This window comes from Rhamphochromis sp. 'chilingali' (assembly GCF_963969265.1).
Source record: "Rhamphochromis sp. 'chilingali' genome assembly, chromosome: 1".
Classification (NCBI taxonomy): Eukaryota; Metazoa; Chordata; class Actinopteri; order Cichliformes; family Cichlidae; genus Rhamphochromis; species Rhamphochromis sp. 'chilingali'.
Window position 1 is genome coordinate 63,177,357 of NC_137929.1, and position 20,954 is coordinate 63,198,310.

At 44.9% G+C, this 20,954-nt stretch overlaps 2 protein-coding genes across 6 annotated transcripts in view; one reads left to right on the top strand and one right to left on the bottom strand.

Annotated features, from left to right (window-relative positions):
* LOC308394771 (uncharacterized protein) overlaps positions 1–20,954 on the top strand; it is a 47,886-nt gene that overhangs the window by 2,389 nt on the left and 24,543 nt on the right. Inside the window, exons 2-4 of one of the 5 annotated variants that reach the window (XR_013971287.1) lie at positions 7,064–7,169; positions 7,615–8,808; positions 9,147–11,236. The exons of 1 other annotated variant lie outside the window; for it this stretch is intronic. Coding sequence is in view for 1 of the 4 variants with exons in the window: in XM_080879283.1 (XP_080735409.1) it covers positions 7,152–7,169; positions 7,615–8,697 (1,101 nt within the window). In the remaining 3 variants the exon portion in view is untranslated. Of the gene's footprint in view, positions 1–7,063; positions 7,170–7,614; positions 11,244–20,954 lie in introns of those variants that run through there. 3 more of the 5 variants (XR_013971288.1, XR_013971289.1, XM_080879283.1) reach the window with 3 other exon arrangements.
* LOC308394808 (uncharacterized protein) lies at positions 143–5,134 on the bottom strand. Its single transcript, XM_080879353.1, has 2 exons — positions 2,038–5,134; positions 143–1,959 (listed from the first exon to the last, which is right to left on the bottom strand). The coding sequence occupies exon 1, from the start codon at positions 4,113–4,115 to the stop codon at positions 2,916–2,918; it is 1,200 nt and encodes a 399-aa protein (XP_080735479.1). The 5' UTR covers positions 4,116–5,134; the 3' UTR covers positions 143–1,959; positions 2,038–2,915.

A 20,954-nucleotide genomic window follows, 5' to 3' on the forward strand; every position in this document is an offset into this window, starting at 1 on the left:
ATGACTGGTAGGCTTTTGGCTTCAGCGAAGTGGAAGCTAAATTGGCTAGTCATTCATATGTTAATTAGGCTGTTACCTAGGAATTCTGGAGGGAGGGGAGTGGGGGTGAGTGATTGAGGGGGTGGGGGAGCTGCTAAAAGCTGTGAACTTCCCTTTTGTGTTTCATCTTGATGCATTCTCAATCATCCAGGGAAATAAATCTCCAAAAGTCACCAACTTGGAGTGTTTCAGTTTGCCGTCTTAGGGAGAAATCAACACACATGGGTGTATGTCCTTTGTTGCTGAGATTTATTGATAAAAACAGAACAAAAAACCAACCATTTGTACACATTTTTACAAATAATAATAAAAAGTGAGTGAGTGAGTACATTTCAACATTCAAAGGAGGAGATACTGGAATTATAATTAGTATCTATGCATGCATTTGTGATTTTGTTTGACCTTCCCATTGCTCACAATTTGAATTTGTTCACACTGCAGATGAGGAGACTGCTTCTCTGCAATCACTTCAATCAGCAATCTTGGCACTGCCATGGTGTCTGTAGTCTGCATTTACCACATGTATATCTGTTGCAGTGAACACATCGCACAGTGGCACATTATTAGAGAATAAGCCTTTCATCCTGTTTCCCCACTCTTTTTGTATCTCCCAGGCAAAATGTCCAAAGACAGATAATACTCTCACCATCCCAACAAATGGGTCAAAACTTCATACTGTCGCTGGGATTATTGTATGACCCACTGAGACATGGCCAGTGGGAGGAGGCAATCTTGATTTGGGGTACTTTCAGGATCCCCTTCGATAGCATGGCCTCAGGTTTTACTAAGTTTCCACCCTAAAAGTGAGGGCACAACCTCAAGGAGGTGGGGGTGGGAATGCTGCTTAGGTTTACCAAGTATGTTGTTGCAGAATCAAAGTGCTTCATCCAGCTTTGCTTTTCCTCTCGCGCTGTCTCTACGTGTCTGCAGCCAGGCAGCTCAATCAGACACTGGTTATTCCTAAGGGTTTTCAAATCAAATCAAATCACTTTTTATTGTCACATCACATGTGCAGGCACACTGGCACAGCACATGCGAGTGAAATTCTTGTGTGCGAGCCCCACAAGCAACAGAGATGTGCAAACACAACAACACAAACGATACAGTACATCAGCTATAAAGCAAAGCAGATGTAAAGGCTCTCGTTACACTGGGTGTACACAGATGCAGTGCTACAGGCATACTTTGCCATAAACAGACTGTAATCCTGTTCAACAACTTGTGGCACGATTGCTCTTGCAGTTGTGTTTGACCTGACATGTGGCTCTTTTTCCAGGGCTCAGTGTGGAGGGTTGTGTCCGTGCCACTGTGGCACTGGGGTGTGTCACAAGTGGGTATATATATGATACAATCGTGCCACTGTGCGATGTGTTCACTGCAACAGATATACATGTGGTAAATGCAGACTACAGACACCTTGGCAGTGCCAGGATTGCTGATTGAAGTGATTGCAGAGAAGCAGTCTCCTCATCTGCAGTGTGAACAAATTCAAATTGTGAGCAATGGGAAGGTCAAACAAAATCACTGTTGTGGGCAGTCTGAGGTACACCTGTGCACTACTCATGATGTCAGATCAGCATCCTGATGTGGCACACCTGTGAGGTGGGATGGATTATCTCAATATAGCAGATGTGCCCACTACCACACATTTGGACTGATTTGTGACCACTGTTTGGGAGGGATGGTTATATTGTGTATCTGGAATGAATTTTAGGTCTCTACGTCCATCCCATGGGGAATGGGAGCAGTAACAAAGGTGTTGCGTTTATATATTTGTTGAGTGTATGTTAGCGCGATCTGTCGCATACACTCGGTGACATTCGTCTATCCTGGCCTGAAAGGAGACGCTACCGGTAGACTGCAGCGAGAACTGCCAGCGAGCGCCAGCCAGACTCTGTCTGTCTCTCTCATCATGGTCACCTACATGTACAGTAATGGCAGGTCTTGTAATAAGGCAGATTGCGCTAACATAATATGCACTGTTAGTTGATTATTTACCTGCCGCATTAACGGGAGAGGACGTGCAAACGTTAGCGCTGCTGCTGGGTTGAGAGTCACGAGTCCGGAGCGGAATTAAAAACGCGTGTCATCGCGTGTTTTGTGAGCAAATGCTTTTGCATATTCGTAGTGTTTCCTCCCTTAAATGAAATATCTACTTTGCAAGTTGCCCTGTTGTCATCGGTTCTCATAAAGTATAATCAAACTTTTGAGCGTTTGAGCCGCTTAGGCGCCGTGTTTCCTGCCAGGTAAATGACGCTCCGCAACGTGGTGACGTCATTCGGGGCGACTGGAATCGATAAGGGAATCGTTTGCAAAAATGGCAAACGATTCCAAGGAATTGAAACAGTGGGAACCGGTTCTCAACAAGAACCGGTTTTCGATACCCATCCCTACTGAGGACAGGTGGTTCTTCCTCAGAGTCCTCAAGAAGAAGAGGCGCTGGTGAGCCTTCTTGACCAGCTTGGAGCAGTTGGTCGTCCAGGTGAGAAAGGGCTCATCACACAGCCTTGTGGTCATTGTGATGGTAGATGAGCAGTGGTTATCCAGCCGGACATGTTGGGGGCGGTTGGTCAGGAAGTCCAGTAACCATTTGCAGATGAGGGAACTGATGCCCAGATCTGTCAGTTTCCTGATGAGTTGTGAGGGGTGGATTGTATTGAATGCTGAACTGAAGTCTATAAACAGCATTCTGGCGTAGGTGTTGTTGTTGTCCAGGTGTGAGAGGACAGAGTGCAGTGCGATGGAGACTGCATCCTCTGTGCTCCTGTTCTGGCGGTATGCGAATTGGTGGTGGTCCAGGGTGTGGGGGAGACAGAATTTGAAGTGTGCTAGGACCAGCTGCTCTAAGCACTTAGTGATGATGGGGGTGAGTGCTACTAGTCATTGAGGCAAGATGGGTTGGAGTTTTTGGGTATCGGGACGATGGAGGTGGATTTGAAGCAGGCCGGTACCACAGCGTGGGCCAAGGACAGATTGAATATGTCTGTGAGCACTCCTGCAAGCTCCCCAGAACACGCTCTGAGAACACGCCCGGGGATGTCATCAGGACCTGCAGCCTTGTGGACATTGATCCTGCTCAGCACCGCTCCTACATCGGTGGGGGAGAGAGTCAGAGGTTGGTGGTCTGGCGTCATGTCTGCTTTGGTTGTGGTTGTGGGGTTCCCTCGCTCAAAACGAGCATAAAAGTTGTTGAATTCGTTGAGAAAGGAGACATCAGAGGATGCAGGGGAGGGTTTGGTGGTCCTGTAGTCTGTAATGGTCTGGAGTCCTTGCCACATGCGTCGGGGGTTGGAGTTGGAGAAGTGTTCTTCTACCTTCTTTTTGTAATGGTGTTTGGCTTTTTTGATGCCCTTCTTTAGATTAGCCCTGGCTGTGCTGTAGGCGTGTGCATCTCCTGACCTAAAGGCGGGGTTGCGGGCCTTCAGGAGGAGACGAACATCCCGGTTCATCCAAGGCTTCTGGTTGGGGTACATGGTGATCCGTTTCTGGGTGGTGACACTGTCTGTGGTTTCGGAGATGTAATCCAGTACAGATGAGGCGTACTGGTCCAGGTCTGTGTGGGTGAACATATTCCAGTCTGTGTTTTTAAATCTGTCCTGGAGCACTGCCTCTGTCCCCTCTGGCCACACTTTAATTGTCCTCACAGCAGGTTTCACACGTTGGATGAGTGGTGAATACCTAGGTGTGAGGAACAAGGAGAGATGGTCCGATTGTCCAATGTGGGGGAGGGGTGTGGCTTTGTAGGCTCCAGCCAGGTTGGAATACACATGGTCTAAAGTCTTGTCTCCTCTGGTGTGGCAGGAGACATGTTGGTGGAATCTGGGGAGGACTGTCTTTAAGTTGGTGTGGTTGAAGTCGCCAGCAACAATAAAAGCAGCCTTGGGGTGTTTATTCTGGTGTTTGTTAATGGCTGCAGAAAGTTCTTTCATGGCCAACCTAGCATTAGCGTCGGGGGGGATATACACGGCAGTGAGTATGATCGAAGTGAGTTCTCTGGGGAGATAATAAGGTCTGCATTTGACCATTAAAAACTCTGCATTAGGTGAGCAGTGACTCTCAGTAGTAGTGGAGTTCATGCACCAAGCATTGTTAATATATATTTTGTTCTGGCTGCTGTGCCGTGGTGGACATTGATCCAGTTCCGTAGTCACCTGTAATAACAGACTGAGACACTTATAATATCATTTTCATCACTGCTCAATAACACTTTCCCTCTCTTATTCTTCTATCCACATTTTAACACATCTCTTTCCATCACTTCTTACAGACACACACAAACACACTTCTCTTTACTGCATTCCTCAGTTTCTACACACTTCATACTCCATGTTTTCTGTTCCATATTTCTGAAAGAGGAAAAAAAAATCATGCAATCAAAACCTGGATCCCGGCTGTACTGCTGAGCTCAGTGCTCTTACTATAGTAAAGTGAGAGTGATATTTCTATAACTAATGTGATATGATTAAATATGTGATTAATACATGAGAAGAAAAATCTGCCTCCACAACACCTACAGGCCAGTGGACACTCTTTCACTGATGAGGATGTACACATCCTGGACAGGGAGGAACGCCAGTTTGAGCGTGGCGTCAATGAGGCCATCTACATGAGAAGGGAAAGACCATCCCTGAATCGCGGAGGGGGACTAAGGGGACATCTTTTGCCATCTTACAATGCTGTGATTGCAGCCATTCTCCAACTCTCTGTGAATGGTACTCATGGCCATTGATCAGTGGTCATGAGAATTTACATAATTATGATGAAGGAACTGACCTACCAGCCCATTGTTCCTTCAGTGGTTCTAGTTACTGTTTATAAGATTGGGGAAACCTGCAGTCAGCTGAGACTGAAGAAGTCACTTGGATGAGTGACGAAACGTTTCTCCCACTGAAAACGCTACGTCCAGATGAACAGAATCAACTTTTCGAGATTTACTTACCTGAATGATTGAGCATGCATCAAGAAGAATTTAGAATGGATTACCTTGCTGAATCCTCTTAGACAAGGGACTTAGGACTTACTATCTAATCGTGTCCCACATAGATGATGTTCTCCAGTGCCCACTGTAATGTGGAGAAGCTCACTTTACGATTTTTTGATCAGTAACAAGACAGAACCAGACGTGGAAGCTGCGGGATGCTGGACGGGCTCAGCTGAACCTCTAGCTGTCATGGCAGGATGCTGGATGGGCTCGGCTGAACATCCAGCTGGCGTGGCAGGGCGAGCAGGTGCGAAAACCTCTGGCTGAGGCATGGCAGGTGACGGCATAGCAACCACAGACGGCAGGGCGGGCTCTCCAGAGCACTCAGCAGGAACTGATGGCGGAGCGGGAGCTGTGGAGTGCTGGGGTGGTTCGCCTGAACCCCCAGCAGACACTAGAAGAGTCTACACAAACTGCTCAGTGACCCCCATGGAAGCAGAAACAGGCTCTTCGGGAGGTCCGGAGCAAAGTTAGTCCTCCAAATCAGCCTCTGGATCCAACCTGGCCTGGGTCTCAGTCCCACAGGGGCTTTGCTGAGCCTCACGGCTAGCATCTCCAGTGAAAACAGTCTCGAAGCCTGACTTCTTAGAAGCATGGGTCGTGGCATGATCAATACACAGAGATGCTAGATAATTGTGCAAAGCGATAAGATGTTCTGTGGAAGACTTGGGCAGTAACTTGTCAGTCTTAGTCCTTTCATGAACATGAACAGTCTCTTCATAACCGGGCCAATGAACTGGCAAATCTGTGTTGATTTTAGCTTCCTCCTTAGAAAAAACACGCGGAACACAGTCACCCACCTCATGCTGCTGTAAGCCGCGGTGATGACGTGGACACCGCCTCCTCCTGGAAGCCACGGTTGTGGAAGCTGGCGCTGCCATGGCTGAGGTGAATGTGGTGCTAGAAGCAGCCACTGGTTGTGTCCAGGAAAATGCAGCACTTGTCTGCTGCTGCATCGACATGGACCTGGAGACAGGCGGGAGGCTCAACACGCCAACTTTAATTCCTGTATCTGGTGTAGGGAGAGCTGCGTCACACAGGGGCTGGAGTGATTCAGTCTGCATGCTGAGGGACTTGCTGCTTTGGCAGTGAATGGGAAACTCCTCCAGTTGTAGCCAAAAAAAGTCTTTGTGCTGCTCCGATAAGCGCTCCACAAAAAACAGGTTGGCAGCAATAATCCGACATAGCTGGACCCGAATAGATTCTTTCTCCACCTCCTCCCCTTGAGCAGAGAAGATAATCCAAAATCCATGGAGCTGTGTGACGTGGACACTGTTAAGCGTTCAAATATTGAGGAGGAATACAGGAGGGATTCAAAATCACAACACTTGTCCAGGAGGGTTGGGACAAACGATGATTTTAATAAACACACGTGTGGGGGGATGAACACTGTCACACACTCAGCGTCAATCTCCGCCCAATAATACACAAGCAGTTGTTTTTATAGCATCACAGTATTATTTATGATGCCCCCTCATGCGTCAAGCAGATACAACCCATATGGAAAAGAAATAGTAAAAACTTATATGATTTACTCATGAAAGTGGCCACTTTCATGAGTAAATCAAAATAATAATTTTGATAAATTTTGATAAATAAATAAATTCTCCATTTGTAAAATAATTTTAGAATTCCACATTAACAAAGTGAGTTTCGAAATGTTTTTTAAAAACCTCATTACATTTCAACCATTACCATCCTAGGGGCGCTAGGATGGTAATGAGGTGCTTGAAATGTTGTAGGTGGCTGAGTTTATACTGCTACCATTGAGACTGATCGGGACTCTGTCTTTGTGGATCTATGGAAGTCCATATATACAGGGTGTAGCATCCCCTGGGTAAAGGTGGTGATCTGCAGGGGGGTCAGGGGTTTTTCCCTTTCAAGTTCTTGTAGGCAACTGATGACTTTCTTTTTGTAGTTGCTTCTGGGGTTTCACCTTGAAGCTTCATAGGTATTGTTGTCACTGAGGAGTTTAGTCATGTTTATTTGATCTGCTTCTTTTTGTCAGGGATAAAATACAAATATATACTTTTTGTGTCCCAGCTGAGTAACAGGAGGAGAAGAGTCTGGTGGTGCAGCAGAGGAACAATTTCAGCCATTTGGACTCAGCTCAGCCACTACAGAGGAAACAATGACTTCAACACAAAAGGTGAGAAGAACATCACAGTTACACTGTTATTGAAACTGTGTGTACAGTTGGTCGGTTTTTAAAAACCTGTTAACAGCAGCTTTATCTTTTCCATCCTGGGCTCCTCCATATATACAGAATCTACATTCACAACCAAAAACCACAGAAGTTACAAGAAAATACAAAGATCTTATTTTCTCTACACACATTGAAACAACAATATCATCAGTTGAACTGAAAAAAATTTCTGAAGTTATATAGATTCTTTGATGATCAATATTTCTTCAATATTGTCATTTTGTACAACTCTCATTGTAGGACATCATTGTAATGTGATACTATCACCAGAAGGTGGTGGTAACACACCTACAATGTGTTTTTTTTGACATGTCTGATTCCACCAATTTCAGTTTGTTCCACGACTGCATTTCACTCACTGCCTGTGTTTGTATCTCTGTCACTGCAGGACCAACATGGAGCAAGAAGTCAGCGCTCTCAGGAGGCTGACAAACCTCACAGAAGACAGGGACAGAAAACCTACAGCTGTGATGAGTGTGGGAAGGAATTTACCCGGGCTGGACACTTAAAACAACACCAAATCATCCACAGTGGAGTTAAAGCGTACAGTTGTGACTTGTGTGGAAAGTCTTTTACACTGGCTCAAACCTTAAAAACACACCAACTCACTCACAGTGGAGTTAAACCTTACAGCTGTGAGTTTTGTGGAAAGTCTTTTACCTTGGCTGGACACTTAAAAACACACCAACTCATCCACAGTGGATTTAAACCTTACAGCTGTGAGTTTTGTGGAAAGTCTTTTACCCAGGCTGGGGGCTTAAAAACTCACCAACTCATCCACAGTGGAGTTAAACCTTACAGCTGTGAGTTGTGTGGAAAGTCTTTTACCCAGGCTGGGGGCTTAAAAACTCACCAACTCATCCACAGTGGAGTTAAAGCGTACAGTTGTGAGTTGTGTGGAAAGTCTTTTACCTTGGCTGGACACTTAGAAACACACCAACTCATCCACAGTGGATTTAAACCTTACAGCTGTGAGTTTTGTGGAAAGTCTTTTACCCAGGCTGGGGGCTTAAAAACTCACCAAGTCATCCACAGTGGAGTTAAACCTTACAGCTGTGAGTTGTGTGGAAAGTCTTTTACCCAGGCTGGGGGCTTAAAAACTCACCAACTCATCCACAGTGGAGTTAAAGCGTACAGTTGTGACTTGTGTGGAACGTCTTTTACCCAGGCTGGAGACTTAAAAAGACACCAAATCATCCACAGTGGATTTAAACCTTATAGCTGTGACTTGTGTGGAAAGTCTTTTACCCAGGCTGGAGACTTAAAAAGACACCAAATCATCCACAGTGGATTTAAACCTTATAGCTGTGACTTGTGTGGAAAGTCTTTTACCCTGGCACAAACCTTAAGAACACACCAAGTCATCCACATTGGAGTTAAACCTTACAGCTGTGAGTTGTGTGGAAAGGCTTTTACCAAGGCTGGAAACTTAAAAAGACACCAAATCATTCACAGTGGATTTAACACTTAAACCCCCCAGAGAGCAGTCATAAGGGAATCCACACAGGAGAGACACCATACAAGTGCAGACACTGTGACAAAAGCTGGTCACAATCAGGTCATCGTAACAAAGATGAAGATGGTAATATTGTGTATCTGGAGTGACTTTTAGGTCTTTATGTCCATCCCATGTCAAATCGGAGCAGAAACAAAGGTGTTGCGTTTATATTTTTGTTGAGTGTAGTTTTTTATCTTGTAATTTTAACCTGATTGTTTGGAACAAGTCTGATCAGTAAATTTATGGAGTTATACTGAATGAACTCTTTGGAAAAATGAAGACTCATTTTCTTTCAGTAAGCTGAGTGTTGTAATGTAAACAGTAAAATGTAATTGGACGTTGGCAGAGATGCTTTTTATTTCAGGCAACGTTCAGGATAAAAACGTTGAAGGAATTCTCTGACTTACAATGTCTTTGTTTAGAAGTGGAGCGACGCACATGGATCCATTTCTCAACCCTGTCGTCACTGTGGTGGTGGGAAAGAGTTTCTCTGTGATCTTTGTGGAAAAACTTCCAATCATCAACGGGACCAAAAACCACATCAACGTAGCCACACTGGAGACAAAATGAACTACTGCAAAGAATGTGGGAGAGGCTTCCACACACCAAGTACATTAAAATACATGACCTCTTCCACAGTGGGGTCAAAAAGCACATCTGTGACCAGTGTGGGTCATCCTTCACCACTGGACGTGAGCTCAATGAAAAAGCATAAGGGAATCCACACAGGAGAGACACCATACAAGTGCAGACACTGTGACAAAAGCTGGTCACAATCAGGTAACAAACATGAACGTACACACATGGAAGTGAACTTCAGCTGTGACAAGTGTGACAAGAGTTTCAGGAATCTCAGTTCATACTCCGAACACAAACGATCTCACGCTGTAAATAAACTGTTTCACTGTTACCAATGTGCAAAAACCTTCACTTCATTATCTGCTCTGTGCAAACATCAGCCTGATCATGCAGGACTGAAATCACTGGATGTTAATAGGAAAATTGTGCTTAGTAGTCAGTATAGTCTTTCAATGATATAAGTTTGCATATGGTAGAATGCTGCATGTAATCATTTGTGTGTAGAAGTATATAGTTGGTGGCATATTGAAAGAATGTCTCATCCTAAGAGTTCTGTAACATTCTAGGGTGTTCACCCCCACATCCTAGGAGCATGGGAGAGGTCGTACCTTGTCTTATTGTTTTACGGTAGGATTAACGTAGCTATGTCAGTTTAAATGCTTTTTTACATATAGATGAACTGTTGGATTTTCCAGACCAGCAGGTTAAGGGAAGTCGTTTATGGGGCCACACTCTGAACCCCCCCCCCCCCACCCCCCACCCCCCCCCCCCCCCCCCCCCCCCCACCCCACACACACACACCTCCACATTCCAATGTAAGGAACAAACGCTCCCTGAAGTATAAATAAAGACCAGGGCAGTTTCTCAGTGCGAGCCTCAGTGCTGGAAGCTGCCCTTGCTAGCAAGAAGTTCTGTGTGTTTCTCTTCTCTGAGTCTTTACTGAAGAAGTGTTTTAGAGTATATTTCTTAACACTGGATCACAATGAATCTGAAGAGAGAGAAAGATCCTCTTCTGGTTTCAGGCTCAGACTTAAAAACCTTGAGATCAGGCTCCACAGAGTTCAGATGGAATCTCCTGTAAAGAGTGTCAGCTGATGCCACACTTGGATCTGATGAGGGAGCTCTGATTTCTGGACCTGCAGTGAATAATCCTGAATGTTACATTTAGGAAGCTGCATGTATAGATATGCATATCAAGTTTATTATTTTTCCTTTGAGGGATTTAATTCTCTAAAATGTTACCCCTGTTACATTTTAGTCTTTGTTTCCTTAGGACACAGTAGTGTTTAGTAGTTGTATTCATTTTATGTGTTACCTAAGTTAAATTTCAATCCTTCATTCATATTTAATCTTTTGCTGTGGTAAAATCTTCTCTTAAATCATTTTCTCCCAAAACTGCAAATATTTTCACAGCAGTTGCTCTTAAAACTTCCAAAATGAACTAAATCTGTCCACCAGCTTTGAAACAACACCTGCTGTGACTTTATGTCCAGAAAAAAGAAACTCAAGATAAACTGGTTTTGGGCTGTACTTCCATATAATACCAGTTTGTACCAAAAGATGAAGCAGTGAGTCAGTGTAACATTTATTTAATTAGGCAAAGACCACATTCATATTCACAGTGGCAGCAAAGAAATGTTGAAAGTTAAAAACAGCAGCACACATCAGGACCATTTTAAAGATCACAGGTGACTACTTTTACTTAATTCAAATTCCTTCACATTTTTGGCTCCTCCTTTCACTTTAGTGTATTTACTGTATCCTTGAAGTCCACATGTTGTTTTTTTAATGAATTCATTTTGATCCACATGTTCTGCAGCTGTTTTCCTGTTGGAGTTTGTATTATGAAATCCTGATCATGTTAAAGCGTTAGTTATATTTGATGAACTCTGTAACGTTTGTCTTATTAAACAGTGTAACTGCTCCTGAAGGTTTTTCATGTTCGAAGTAGAATGAAGGGCCATGCTCCAACTGATGTTCAGCCAGTATTTTAATCTTCTTTTCACCAGCAAACACCGTGAAAAACTATGGTGAAATGATCAATGAAAAACACGGATATTACATCAGGAGAACAAAAATTACAACTCAAATAAAACATGCACACAAAGTAAACGCACCAACACACTGTTTGCGCCTTTCTACTGAACATCCATGAGCAATTGTAGTCCATATCTTCAATATTTCCACCTTTTACACAAGCCAGCATTCTCTTTCTGGCTCGAGCCTTCAGTCTCTGGTGACATGTGCGCTTAATTGAGCATCACCCCAAAGCACGCACACCACAAAGCGTCACACTCAGGCCCACCAGTAGGTGGCGACAACACAACATGAATCCAGATTAAACACCAAATGTTGAACATTGCAATTACATAATAATTACATTTCAATGCGACAGCTACAAACAGTTTGGTGTGAAAAATGAAGAAATGGTCTCAGAACAAGTAGTTTGAGCCCTGATTTCTGATTCAAACTAATTTAACTGTTTTCAGTGGTACATGTGGAGGTTTATCACAGGAGGAGACACACCGACACAGATTTCCTTTCAATTTGGTTTTCTACTTGTTTTCTATCTTTTTAGTTAATTAACTGATTTTAATTCTCAGATTTTGCCACCTAATTCATTATTTCCAAAGATATGCACGTGGCACAGTAACAGTATCTTTAGCAGTAGCTTGGGACCTGACGGTAAATGTTTACTTTGTCTCTCTGAGATTTACTGATAGAAAACTTTGCAGAGAGAACAACACAGTATGAACAGTCTTCTCACAGGTACTGATAAAGAAACAAATATAGAGTTTCTCTTAATTTTGCTTCAGTTTGTTTTCTGTAATCTTGAGCTTCACATGTTAAGTTTACAGATGGTGAGCTTAAGTTGCCAGAATGTAATGTTCCTACAAAAATACAGGCTAAGTGTGTACCTGTGTTAGTGATTTAACTGAGGCAGCTCAACAAAGCCAGTCCTTCTTTGTATTAATTGACTTGACAAAACCAACAAACCCAGGTGAGAGATAAAGGGTATCACAACAGTGGTTATCTGTTTTCTCTTATTTTGATCTAATACAGGGGACATTAAAGTCACTTTAGCAAAATGTATTTTAATAGTTGAAGGTTATTGGCAATAGCTGTTACGGCCCTGGCCGTCTAGAGTTTGTTTCTGTGCTATGTCTTTAAGTATCTACAGGTCCTTCCTGATAGGAGAGCTGGCGGTGGGTTATTGGTCCCCTCATCATGTGGCTGTTTTTAAAACATCCCTCACCAGCAGTTGTTGGCGGCAGCAGGTGACAGCAGCAGCAGACCCATCCTTGGCCTCCAAACTTTGTGACATTCGTGTGTGTGATCCTTAAGACCTACAGAGCTTTGGACATAGTATGTAGACACATTTTCACTTGCAAAGAGTAAACTGTAAATAAGCACTGAAGCAGAAGAGGAGAGCTGCCTTAATATTCTCCTGTTTATTTCAGTTAGGGAGTTAGGTGTAGCATGTGTCCTTTGTTTGGTTTATGTTTCACATAGGGTTTAGATAGCACCTCCTTTCCTGACTTAGCTTGTTTTTTTTTTGTTGTTGCTTTTTTTTTGGGGGGGGGGGGGGCTTGTTATTTCGGGCTTTGTTCATCCCAGAGTAAAGTTTTTCAGTGTAGACACAAATGAACCACCGCTCACTTCAAAGATTGGCTTCTGACTATGGTTTTTGGAATCAGGGTGGGGTCACTTCCTTTCCAACCCTTATGTTATGTTTCTGTACCCCTAGACTGGGGCGTAACAATAACCTACAAATATGACTGATTGGTTCTCTTATTTGAGCCCTGCGAGCTGAAAGTCACCATATTTTCATCAATCAACAAAATGCAGTGAATGAACAAAAGATAAATCAATAAGTGGTGTAAACACCTTTTGCCTCAATTCAACAGCATCAATTCTTCTAGGTGCACTTGCACACAGTTTTTGAAGGTAGGTTGTTCCTACCAGCTTCCTCACATCCTTCTCTCTCTTCATGTAAACCCAGACACACTCGATGATGTTCAGGGTTCTGTGGTGGGCTGTACTATCACTTCCAGTACTTCTTGTTCTTCTCTACACTGAAGATAGTTCTTAATGACTTTGACTGTATGCTTGGGGTCATTCTCCTGCTGCAGGATAATTCAAATTCACTGAATCATCATTTGAATAGAGACAAATACATTCTTACTGCTCAGTTGCAGCTGTGGGTGACATGGGAAATTGTTACCTGCAGAAAAAATTGTTGCTGCAAGAAGAACAGAGTGTAATCAGTGTTTATTAGTGGTGTCCTTTGGTGTACTGCAGTGTTTAGGATGACGTTTTACTTCAGTGCAGTTCAGTGATGGATGGAGGGAATTTTATTGTAGTCACAGAGATCCATAACAGGGAGCAGGAAAAGAGTTCCACTGGATCACAATAATAAAGTCTAAGAGAACAAGATGTATTTAATTTTATCCAATCCAAACCATCTTTATTTATAAAGCACTTTAAAATACCCAGCACAGGACCAAAGTGCTATACAGTAAATCAGAATCAGAAAGGGTTTTATTGCCAAATGTTGAGCAGGTTTACAACATTAGGAAATTGCTGCCTCTGCACTCAGTATAACAGAGTCTAAACTTATTGGTGCTTGGAGTGAATGGGTCATTTGAGTGTGCAGACAAGCAACAACATGCCCCAAGTAAAACTGTGTTGCAATGTGTATGAAACTTATTGATACTTTTGGAAGCATCATTGGAAAGAATAAACTGTGTGTTATGCTGTGTGTGTGACACCTTGTTTTGGAAGGGGAGAGGTTTCCTGTTCTTTGTGCGTTCTGATAAAGGCTCTGTGGTGATGTGAATATGTTTACAAAATGCTGACCACTGTGAGTATCTTTGACCTCTGACGTTGTGACCAGTCAAAGTAGCAAATACACAGTTAATCTCACCGTTCATTGTTTTCATTGTAGCGGAGACTAAAATGTGATCATGACTGTCATCAGTTCACGTTTTAAAATATGCCTTGGATTTTTGATTGTGGAGAAGTCTCATTTTGAGGTTCATTGGTGTAAAGGGGGGAAAAGGAGAAGATTTGCAAAATAAAAATGTTGAATTCAAAAAAAAAAAAAAAGGAAATTGCTGCGGTGCTTAGTGCAAACATACTGTCATAAATAACGCTTAAATAGACATGAGAAAAAAAACAAGAATAAGAATTAAAAGTGCTAAGTAGATAGATATATACATGAGTGCAGGTGGTGATCAGTGCCAAACATGGAATGATGCAGTGACACAGCGTAGGGTCATGTGTTAGTGGTGGGAACAGTCATATGGTTATTGTTCATGTGTCCAACAGCAGAGGGGAAGAAACTGTTCTTATGGCGAGAGGTTCTGGTGCGAATGGACCGGAGCCTCCTGCCTGAGGGGAGCAGATCAAACATACTGTGTCCAGGGTGAGAAGGGTCAGCTGAGATCCGAGCTGCACGCCGCAGTGTCCTGGAGGTGTACAGGTCCTGCAGAGATGGGAGTCTGCAGCCAATCACCTTCTCAGCAGAGCGCACAACACGCTGCAGTCTCTGTTTGTCCCTGATAGTGGCTCCAGCGTACCACACAGTGATGGAGGAGGTGAGGATGGACTCGATGATTGCAGTGTAGAATTGCATCATCGTCCGTGTTGACAGGTTGAATTTCTTCAGCTGCCTCTGTTTTGGAGGAAGGAAGGTTCAGGGTTTCAGTAGTCATCATTATGGGCTCATCCGATTAGAATGAGAATAAGCAGTCATCATTTGCAGGTTTTGTCGTTTTATTGTATAACGGATAAAGGAAAGAAAGACACACATGGACTGCTCTCTCTAAAAAGGACATAAAGTATGATTTAAGTAACTCAAAATGATACATGAACTCAGGAGACTCAAAGAGAAACTCACCTCAGCTGCCGCCCCATGTGGGAGTGAAGAAAGAGTGAGGGGTAGGTGAGTGCAGTCCTTATATAATGAGTGACAGGTGAGTGCGATTAAGGCGAAGCACCACACCCAATCAAAGGTGAGGAAAAGAAACAAGGTGCATCTGGTGAAGTGAATGTGCTAGAAGGTGAGCCTTTACAACAGCCGCCCCCATATTTCTACTGAGAAATATGTTCACAAAGCGGGGGCAGAGGAATCAGACATGCTACAGGTCTAATATAGGTTCAGGGGGTCGACCTAGAGGTCGACAATGCAGGCCAGACAGTTCAGGGGGCCGACCATGTAGCCAGCGGTGGCGGCAAAGCAGGTCCAAATGCCAACCGCGTGGGATGCAGCGGCAGGCCCAGACCTGCAGACCGTTGGGCAGTTTTGCAGGTGCTGGGGGCAATGTACGGGGCTTGGCAGAGGCAGGACCAGGTGATGCAGGAGCAGGCAGCGCCCTGACCACTGGCGGAATGGCAGCCACAGGCGGTGGAACTGGTGATAGTGGCACTGCTGGTGACGACATAGGTAATGCTGATGGTAGAGTATGAGGTGGCTGAATGAATTCAGAGCCATCAGCGGACACAAGGATGTGCTGGAGCGGTTCTCCTGAACCTGAACTGGAAGATGTGAACAAACATTGGGCATGTGTGGAACTGCTCTGGGGTTGGAAGTCTGTGATTGGACCTTGGAGTGTCCATCCTAAGCGGGTTTTGACTGCTGCAGGAGATCCAAATGGTCCATGTCTAACTGGTGCAATAGGCGTAATAAGGTGGGTATGATCAGAGCCTATGAGCAGTAGTGGAGCTGCTTTGTTAATGAAGGTTAATGGGATACCTTGAAGATGCTTGTATCTCCGTTGAAGAGAGGATACGGGGTAGGTGTGGTCTGAAAGTGCTAAGTGACTTGTAGCGAAGGCATTATTATTATTGTGTAAGTTTTCTCTGGATGTGCGATGGGAGAAATCTGGAAACTTACACAAGACCCTTGAATAGTTTCAACTTCTTGATGGACAGTTCTGAGTGATAATTTTTCAGCTTTCCCAGTTAGGTGGAGATGCTTAGCTGCAGATGTCAGAAGCATGGTACGTTGGGAGCCATCATCAAGTATTGCATATGTTTCCAGGGTTCTTTTGCCATTACGCAGGAGCACTTTCACAAGCTTTAATAGTACACTGGGACAATCGCTAGGTCTATCAAAGTACAGTGTCCTCACTACAGGATTAGTTTCAGTTCTAGGTCTCTGATTCACCTCACATAGGATCTGTAGATGTAGTCCCATACAGGTGGCACATGCTTTCCTCAGGTCACACTTTGCGGCCTGATGAGTCCTAGCACAACGCCAACACCGTTTGTTTCTCTTTATCCAGTTTATTTTCTCATCCTTTGTCTTGTTAATGAACTCAGGGCACTTGCTAATGTGGTGTTCAGGTGAGCAGCAATATGCACATCTTGCCTTAGTCATTATGATGGGTTGTGCTGCCTGTACAGGATCGGATGCATTTGTCCCATGTAATATTGTTGTGAGTGGAGAGGTGTACTTATGGGCAGGTCGTGGCTGGTTAAAGGATGAAACAGGACTGTCCTTTCTTGGTTGACACTTGCATTCCATTTGCAACCAGGATGAGAACAAAGGTAAGTCATACATCATATCTCCTTGTTCCCTGTAAATGTGCCGTTTGAAGCGACTGGAATGCTCTGCGGGCAACTTTTCAAGTAGGCGATCGACATGGGAGCCACAATTTACTTCTGTCCGTCCTTGATCACCCATAGTGCTAAGCAAACCAACCAAAGCTTGCACACGAAGAGCAAAGTAATCCAGAGTCCGACCATCACCTGCTCTGATAGGAGGAAGCTCAAGTATATTCCGTAGCTCTTTCAATGCTAGCTCTCTTGGTTGCCCATAACGCTCATCAAGAGCTTTGATGGCTTGAGTGTATGGGTCAGGAGCATAGGAAAAGGAAATAGCTAACCGTTTAGCTTTGTCTACTTTCAGGTGATCAAGAAGGACATGATATTTGAAATGCTCTGTCTCATGAGGGTCAAGCAGGTTAGTAAGGGCCAATCGTAACAGCCTATACTGGATTTCATCTTCTCTGGTAAGGTCTGGGAAAGAAGGACCCTCAAGTTTATACACATGTGTTCTAGTGCTAACAGGGTGACTAGAACTAGCAGTAATGGGTACCGAAGGTTTTTGTGCATGCAAACCATCAAATGTAGCTGGTTGCTGCTTTAAAGGAGGGTGCTGCCTTGGTTCTGGAATGCAAACGAGAGGTTGAGTGGGGTCTTCATCTAGAGGAACAGCAGGTTGAACACATGAAATCTGGTGGGGACCTTGCAGTGGCGTGGCCAGGAAATTAAAAGGAGTCTCATCTGGTGTAGGAAAAACTGGTCTAGGCAAACCACTTGAAGGAACTGCAGCATCTAATATTGTTGAATTAGGGAAAGGAGGGCTAGCAGCCAGAACTGCACCAGAGTGACGGCTAACCTGGGGGGGCTGAGAGGGTGATTGACATGTTGCTGGATCAATCACTGGGAACTGCTCATGTTGCTGATGTGTTTGGGGAATGGCTTGTAAACTGCAAACAGAGGATTTGCTTTCATCAGAGACAATGTGAATTGAAGATCTGGAGGAACTGCGAGAATGGGGAGGAGATAACTGAATCATGAGTTGCCTAATCTCCCTCATTGTCATCAGGAGTTCCCTCATCACCTCATCTTGATTGGTGGGTAAAGGAGTAGGCGATGTCTCTGGTTGTCTTCCTGACTCCCCATCAGGATCCTGCAGCCCATGTGTGTCTGTGTCACTATGCTGGCATTCTGTTTGACTCTCTGTATCACATCGAGCACTTCTACTTCCAGGATACTGAACGTCATACTGCTGCAGGTGGGCAGGAGGTCGACTATCATGACCGGAACGTCTCAAATCTTCAGTCAATGGCTGCTGTGAATCCATGACGCTAACGCTACTCCGGCTCGGAGGACCATGTTTTGGAGGAAGGAAGGTTCAGGGTTTCAGTAGTCATCATCATGGGCTCATCGGATTAGAATGAGAATAAGCAGTCATCATTTGCAGGTTTTGTCGTTTTATTGTATAACGGATAAAGGAAAGAAAGACACACATGGACTGCTCTCTCCAAAAAGGACATAAAGTATGATTTAAGTAACTCAAAATGATACATGAACTCAGGAGACTCAAAGAGAAACTCACCTCAGCTGCCGCCCCATGTGGGAGTGAAGAAAGAGTGAGGGGTAGGTGAGTGCAGTCCTTATATAACGAGTGACAGGTGAGTGCGATTAAGGCGAAGCACCACACCCAATCAAAGGTGAGGAAAAGAAACAAGGTGCATCTGGTGAAGTGAATGTGCTAGAAGGTGAGCCTTTACAACAGCCTCAGGAAGTACATCCTCTGCTGGGCTCTCTTAATGACGGAGGTGATGGTGGGCTCCCACTTCAGGTCCTGGGTGATGGTGGTACCCAGGAAGCGGAATGAGTCCACAGAGGTGATGAGGGTGTCAGTCAGGATGATGGGGGGGGGGGAGGGATTGGGGCTGTGTGCTTCCTGAAGTCCACAATAATCTCCACTGTCTTCTCGGCATTCAGCACCAGGTTGTTGTGGCTGCACCAGGACACCAGACGTTCAACCTCCATCCTGTAGGCAGACTCATCCCCGCCCGAGATGAGTCCAATAACGGTGGTGTCATCTGCAAACTTGATTAGCTTGACAGACTGGTGGGTGGAGGTGCAGCAGTTGGTGTACAGGGAGAAGAGCAGAGGAGAAAGAACACAGCCCTGAGGGGAGCCGGTGCTGATGGTCCAGGAGTCCGAGACATTCTTTCCCAGCCTCACATGCTGCTTCCTGTCCGTCAGGAAGTCAGTGATCAGAATCAGAATCAGAATCAGAATACTTTATTGATCCCTGGGGGAAATTATTTTTTGTTACAGTGCTCCATTTTAAACCAACATTAAGACAAGACAGACAATACGCTAACTAAGAATAGTACAATATATACATATATATACATACATACATACATAAGTCACTTATAAATAAATATTTGGAAAAGAAACATGTGTAGTTGTAGCAGCAAACAGTGTGTTAAGTGGATGCGTTGTACAGGGAGATGGCCACAGGCAGGAATGATTTCCTGTGTCGTTCAGTGGTGCTTTTCGGTAATCTCAGTCTCTCACTGAACGAGCTCCTGTGACTGACCAACATGTCATGGAGTGGGTGGGAGGTGTTATCCAACATTGTCTTTATCTTGGACAGCATCCGCCTCTCCGACACCACCTTGAGGGAGTCCAGCTCCATCCCCACAACATTGCTGGCCTTACGGATCAGTTTATTAAGTCTGTTGGCATCTGCGACCCTCAGCCTGCTCCCCCAGCATGCAACAGCATAGAGGATCGCACTGGCCACCACAGACTCATAGAAAATCCTCAGCATTTTCTGGCAGATGTTGAAGGACCTCAGTCGCCTCAAAAAATAGAGACGACTCTGGCCCTTCCTGTAAAGTGCTGTGGTGTTTTTAGCCCAGTCCAGTTTATTGTCAATGTGTACTCCAAGGTATTTATAGTCCTCCACAATGTCAACACTGACCCCCTGGATTGAAACAGGGGTCAAGTGTTTCCTGGTCTTCCTGAAGTCCACGATCAGTTCCTTGGTCTTTGCCACGTTGAGCTGCAGATGATTCTGCTCACACCACGTGACAAAGGAGTCGACCACAGCCCGGTACTCTGTCTCATCATCCCTGCTGATGCATCCAACCACCGCAGAGTCATCAGAAAACTTCTGAAGATGGCAGGTCTCTGTGCAGTGGCTGAAGTCTGTGGTGTAGAGGGTGAAGAGGAAGGGGGAGAGGACAGTCCCCTGTGGTGCCCCTGTGTTGCTAATCACCTTGTCAGACACACACTGTGGGAGACGTACATATTGCGGTCTTCCTGTCAGGTAATCAACAATCCAGGACACCAGAGAAGCATCCACCTGCATCGCTGCTAACTTATCACCCAGGAGGGTCGGCCTGATGGTGTTGAAAGCACTGGAAAAGTCAAAAAACATGACCCTCACAGTGCTCGCCGGCTGGTCCAGATGGGTGTAGACACGATTGAGCAGGTAGATGATGGCGTCCTCTGTTCCGAGACGAGGCTGATAAGCGAACTGAAGGGGATCCAGATGTGGTCTTACTATGGGTCGCAGCTGGTCCAGGATGAGCCTTTCCAGGGTCTTCATGATGTGGGAGGTCAGTGCCACGGGCCTGTAATCCTCGGGGCCACTGGGACGAGGCGTCTTTGGTACAGGGACGAGGCATGATGTCTTCCACATCACCGGGACCCTCTGCAGACTCAGACTCAGCATAAACAGTTTATGAAAGACTCCACACAGCTGGGGGGCACAGGCCTTGAGGACAAGGGGACTCACTCCGTCTGGTCCAGCAGACTTGCCTGAGTGAAGTCTCCTCATTTGCATTTCAACCTGGTATTGAGTGAAGGTGATGGGTGGGGGAGGGGTGTCAGGAATCTCACAGGAGGCAACATGTGAAGAGAGAGGCTGGCACAGTGGTGTGGCTCTGGATTCCAGGCTGACTGCAGGTGAGGTTGTGGGGGTGGGAGCAGACACTGTGGTGTCGAATCTATTGAAAAACAGATTCAACTCGTCGGCTCTATTCTCACCTCCCTCAGCTCCCCTGCTGTTGGTTGGCCTGAATCCAGTGATGGTCTTCATGCCCCTCCAC